At 39.7% G+C, this 5000-nt stretch overlaps 1 protein-coding gene across 21 annotated transcripts in view; it reads left to right on the forward strand.

Moving 5' to 3' along the window:
• Nucleotides 1-5000, forward strand: part of LOC123514343 — a 567471-nt gene that overhangs the window by 540185 nt on the left and 22286 nt on the right. For 19 of the 21 annotated variants that reach the window (XM_045272190.1, XM_045272188.1, XM_045272194.1 and 16 more), the window contains one exon: nt 4607-4749. In XM_045272190.1, the coding sequence (XP_045128125.1) occupies nt 4607-4749 (143 nt within the window). The remainder of the gene's footprint in view (nt 1-4606; nt 4750-5000) is intronic. The other 2 variants (XM_045272195.1, XM_045272201.1) reach the window with 1 other exon arrangement.

Consider the following 5000-nt stretch of genomic DNA (forward strand, 5'->3'; position numbering starts at 1 on the left):
AATAAATAATACAGTAATGTTTTCAGCATCTAGCCTTCGAGCACCTAGCTTTCTCTAAACCATAAATTGATTTGTTTGAACACCGATACATTACAAAAAAAGTAATGTAAGATTGTGTAGGCGAGCTGTCTGCATGATCAGGAAGGCAGTCCCACATACCAGTAGGTAATACTATTCACTTTTACTTAACATCTGTATCCTGCATTCTCTCTCTCTCTCTCTCTCTCTCTCTCTCTCTCTCTCTCTCTCTCTCTCTCTCTCTCTCTCTCTCTCTCTCTCTCTCTCTCTCTCTCTCTCTCTCTGTGTGTGTGTGTGTGTGTGTGTGTGTGTGTGTGTGTGTGTGTGTGTGTGTGTGTGTGTGTTTGTACGTGTGTGTGTGTGTGTGTGTGTGTGTGTGTGTGTGTGTGTGTGTGTGTTTCTTCTTCTTCTTCTTCATCTTCTTCTTCTTCTTCTTCTTCTTCTTCTTCTTCTTCTTCTTTATTCCTGTTGATAAGCCAGGAAATGATTCGCCAAGAAACCCCAGAAGTCCGTACGCGTCCCGCCGCAGTAGTATAGTGTTGGCAGTGTCTTTCATAGATTTACTCAGTGTGCTTTAATGGTTCATGTTATAAAACTTTAACTAAAGAAGAAAATGAAGACCAGAGGCGAAATTGTGCTGAACCTGACGCAGTGGCTTTGTTCTTCTCTCCCCAGTAAAGCGTAGGTAAGTCACCTCTCTGTTTCCCACGGGTATGAGAGGTGACCCTGAGCCATACCAAATGTCTGTACTATGAAGTGGCTGTCTGTCTAATCACAGCTTTATTTTAAAATTGAGGCAGTTTTGTATTTCATTACCATACAAAATTATATAGTATTGGTTTTCTTCATTTCACGCCATATCCTATTCGTACAGGACACTGAAAAAGTTCAATTTAGAATGGTGTAAGGCATATGCAATAAAATAATACATTAATTGAAAATCTGTTATAAAGAATACAAATCACTGGTAAGGTACAGTTGCCTGCTGGTACTTTATTCCATACTCCCTCAATAAATAATGAACCGGTAGTACAAGCTAGTAGTTACATATATGTATACTGTATGTGCTCGCGCCAGCACGATCCTGCGCTGCTTCTCGCCCATTTGACACTGGCCAGCTTCTTTCACCACCCATGCTCACACACACACACACACACACACACACACACACACACACACACACACACACACACACACACACACGGTTTTATGTGTTAATGAAGTCGGCGTGCCCTAAGTAAGGTATTGTGTCCTTGGTGTGAGAACCAGCTGGACCCGGAACAAAACAGGGCAGGTCAGGGAAGGTGGGACGAGGCAATGTCATCATATAGAGGGGGTGCACTACTATTGAGAATAAGACGAGGGCTGGGCCTGCTGAATGATTGGGCCTACTAATAAATGTTTGTCACTAACTGAAGCACCCCTTCCCTCCCATTTGCTCATGGTGGTGGTCGATCTCCTCCCTTGACGCCCCCGCCCCCCACGCGGGTGAGTCCCCAGTGTGTCGGTGCATGATGTAGGCGGCCCAGCGAAGCGCGGGGCCGCTGCTCCCTCCTGCCTGGGTGTTGACCGTGTGCATTAGTATTTTGTTATTCCATACTTGTATCCCTTGAGTTACTGATTGACGATGTATGATTTCCTGTGCGGTAGATTAGTCTGCCGTACCGAGCACTGACTCATTGTGCATAACCTGAAGCATGATTCGGTATACCTGTGTAGTGAGTGTTTCAGTGTGTTTGTCAGTACACATTCTCATGAATTTCCTTGGCTAACCTCATTGCTCATTCCCCGCCTGCCCGCGCCTGTGACTGCCTGCAGCGCACTCACATGGGAGGGCCAATCTCCATTACAAACACCTTCAAAGCTCACTTTTTTTTTTTTTTTTATTTCTAATGTAACTGAAAATCCATTGTCAAATTTATTGATAGCATTTTGTTTTCTTTTCATGAGTACACAATCCACGCTTAGGTTTGGGCGTTTAGGCCGCCTGCTAACAGTCTTGCTTCTAAAGCCACTGTCTTATCACATACTTTTTCTTTTATTTATGAATAATAGTCAAGCCTTGTGCTGATTATTCTACCTTCCGTCTCAACCTCAATTTTTAGACCCCCATCTTTATAGGAATTAGATAAATAGTTCATGCAAAGAAGTCACACAACTCCTAATTCTTATCGTTCTGTTATTTTTGAGTGTGATCAGAACAAACCCTGTGTTGTTCAATGCCTCAAAAGCTCACTTCGCTAACTTGTATACTCGACACAACTTTTCCAGACAATTATCGCGTCTTCTTCCATGACTATCCCTCTCCTCGACATTATTTATAATTTGACTGTCCTTTCTTAAGAATATCGACAGAAGTCTAACATCTCTTTTTTTTTATTTATTTATTTTTTTTTTTATTAGGTGTTGGGTCGTCTCCGTCATTGTTTTCTTTCCTCTTGAGAGATGTCAACCCTGTATAGAGGCCTTACCTGTCCTTGTATGGAATACGGCTTCCATTAATGGGACCTCAGCTCACGCAGCTGTTTGGAATCAAGCTTTTCGCCTCATCAGCTCTCTTCCTTGATTTACTGTCTTTTAGTTTATTACATTCCACCGCAGTGTTGCATCTCTTGCTATTTTTTTTTTTTTTTTTTATTTCCATGATTACTTTTCTCCTTAACTTGCTGACTGCATGCCTCTCCTTTCTGCGGCCTCGCTGCACAAAACTGTCAACTTTCATCCCTATGCTGTCCATCTCAGTAATGGAGGAGTCAGTAAGTATCTTCACCCTTTCATGTATTTCATGAAGACTGTGGAGCTCTATACATGTTTCAGTTTTCCTTCTTCCATGACTTCAATTGTTCATGACAAAATTGTTGATCATATTTGGAATTCAATTGGCCATTATTTTAGAAATATATTCTTGTTTTATTTTGGGAGGACTTGTAACTTGGCGGACTTTTTTCTCATTTCTTGTGTCCTTGGCCGACCTCCTTCACACTTTAATTAAGAAAAGAAAAAAAATGTGTGAAGGCAGCATTACAGAGGAAGCACGCTGCCCGCGCGCCGCGTCCAGCTTTACATGCATCTTTAGTTAAGTTGATATCGTTGTGAGCATGATTATTCCCTGCTCGTTTCTTCTTACCTATCTGACACCTACAAAGATTCAATATCAGACACTAGCATTGTAATTCCCATGATTTATTATCCTGTGTTCCTGAATACTTCCCATCAGAGTTACCTTACATGTTGACGTGTTATTAGCTCGTAATTGTATAGATGTTGTCTGGTTATTCAAGATACTCGGTTTCCTTCTTCTGAGGAATGGTGATAAAAGATATAGACAAAGTCCAGCTGTTATAAAGGAACCCTGCCCCAGCCTGAGGATGTGTAGTATTACCCAGACTGCATGATAGTGATGCTAAATCGACCGACTGCATGTCTGTTTGTTTTGCCCCCACGTGAGTAACGAGCCGACGGCGGGAACAGCATGGTTTTTACTTCACTTTTAAACAGCTTTGTTAAAATGTGATCGTATTAGGCAAAAATGACTTAATCAATAGCAAGACAAAAATGGGTGATTTCATCTTCATGAATAGCAGAGTATGAGAAGCACACCCTATGTAGTGTGTGTCTGTCTCGCCTGATAGAGAATTGCGGATGTGGCTTCACCATGTGTAGCTTTCCTTGTATAAGTGATGACGTTCTTATGACTTCGATGATGATAATGATGATAACAATAATAATAATAATGATAATAATAATAATAATAATAATAATAATGTGATAAAAAGTATTACTAGTGATACCAATAATAACGGTAATAACATCAATAAATACAGCAGCAGCAGATTAGTACGTAGTAGTAGTAGTAGTAGTAGTAGTAGTAGTAGTAGTAGTAGTAGTAGTAGTAGTAGTAGTAGTAGTATTGATGATGATAACAATGAAAATAATAGCAATAATATTAATAGTAATGATGATGTTAATGATAATAATAATAATAATAATAATAATAATAATAATAGTAATCCTAATGATAATAATAGTAATGATAATAACAATTGTTTTCATGAAGTTTTCATAAAAAGGTATTCTTTTAGAATTACACCATCATACTCAACAACATTGGGAATTTGATTTATATATATATATATATATATATATATATATATATATATATATATATATATATATATATATATATATATATATATATATATATATATATATATATATACCGAAGAAAAAGATTATGCATATGACGACTGAAGTGCTGTAGTGGCATTGTTATTTTTTATTGTCTTTCTCTCTATACAAATAACTCGTAATCATCTCAAGTTGTAAAAGTTACGCAGCCCGTGACTTTTCAACGCATTTGTTATCAATAGAGATCACAAAACAACGGTGGAATATAAGATGTATGTTATCTTGTACAACTTTTTTAATCATCCGTGGTCATTAATTTCTCCATGTCTTTATGTAACCTGGTCACAGGTCTAATCTGGGCGTTTCGTAGGAGGGATTGTGTGTGTCAGTGTTCATCTAGGCGGAGGATCCTCTGTTAAGGAGTTACTTATACAGCCATTTTCATTTATTCTGCCTCCAGTGATGATTCACGAACCTGCAGTGCTGATCGAAGGTGTGTTGTTCCGTGCCCGTTACCTGGGCTCCACCCAGCTGGTCTCTGAAGGACAGCCCACCAAGACCACGCGCATGATGCAGGCGGAGGAAGCTGTGTCACGCATCAAGGTAGGTGTGGCGGGATTAGGGTGTGAAGGTAAGTGGACGCTGCCTTTTCTAGGGTGTACGTGTTCACTGTACAGATGACGTGTCAGGATGCTGCTTTACATGCAGACTGTTTGCTCGTAGATCCACCAATGCATTTTCCATGTGATTTGCTATACCTTGCATTAATTGTTAAGGACATTGAGCTAAGTAAAAAGTTAGACTCATGGAAAATCACAAGGTGATTCCCAGAAGGCGAAGCATACGAACCGCAA

The sequence above is a fragment of the Portunus trituberculatus genome, chromosome 37 (genome assembly GCF_017591435.1).
Source record: "Portunus trituberculatus isolate SZX2019 chromosome 37, ASM1759143v1, whole genome shotgun sequence".
NCBI lineage: Eukaryota > Metazoa > Arthropoda > Malacostraca > Decapoda > Portunidae > Portunus > Portunus trituberculatus.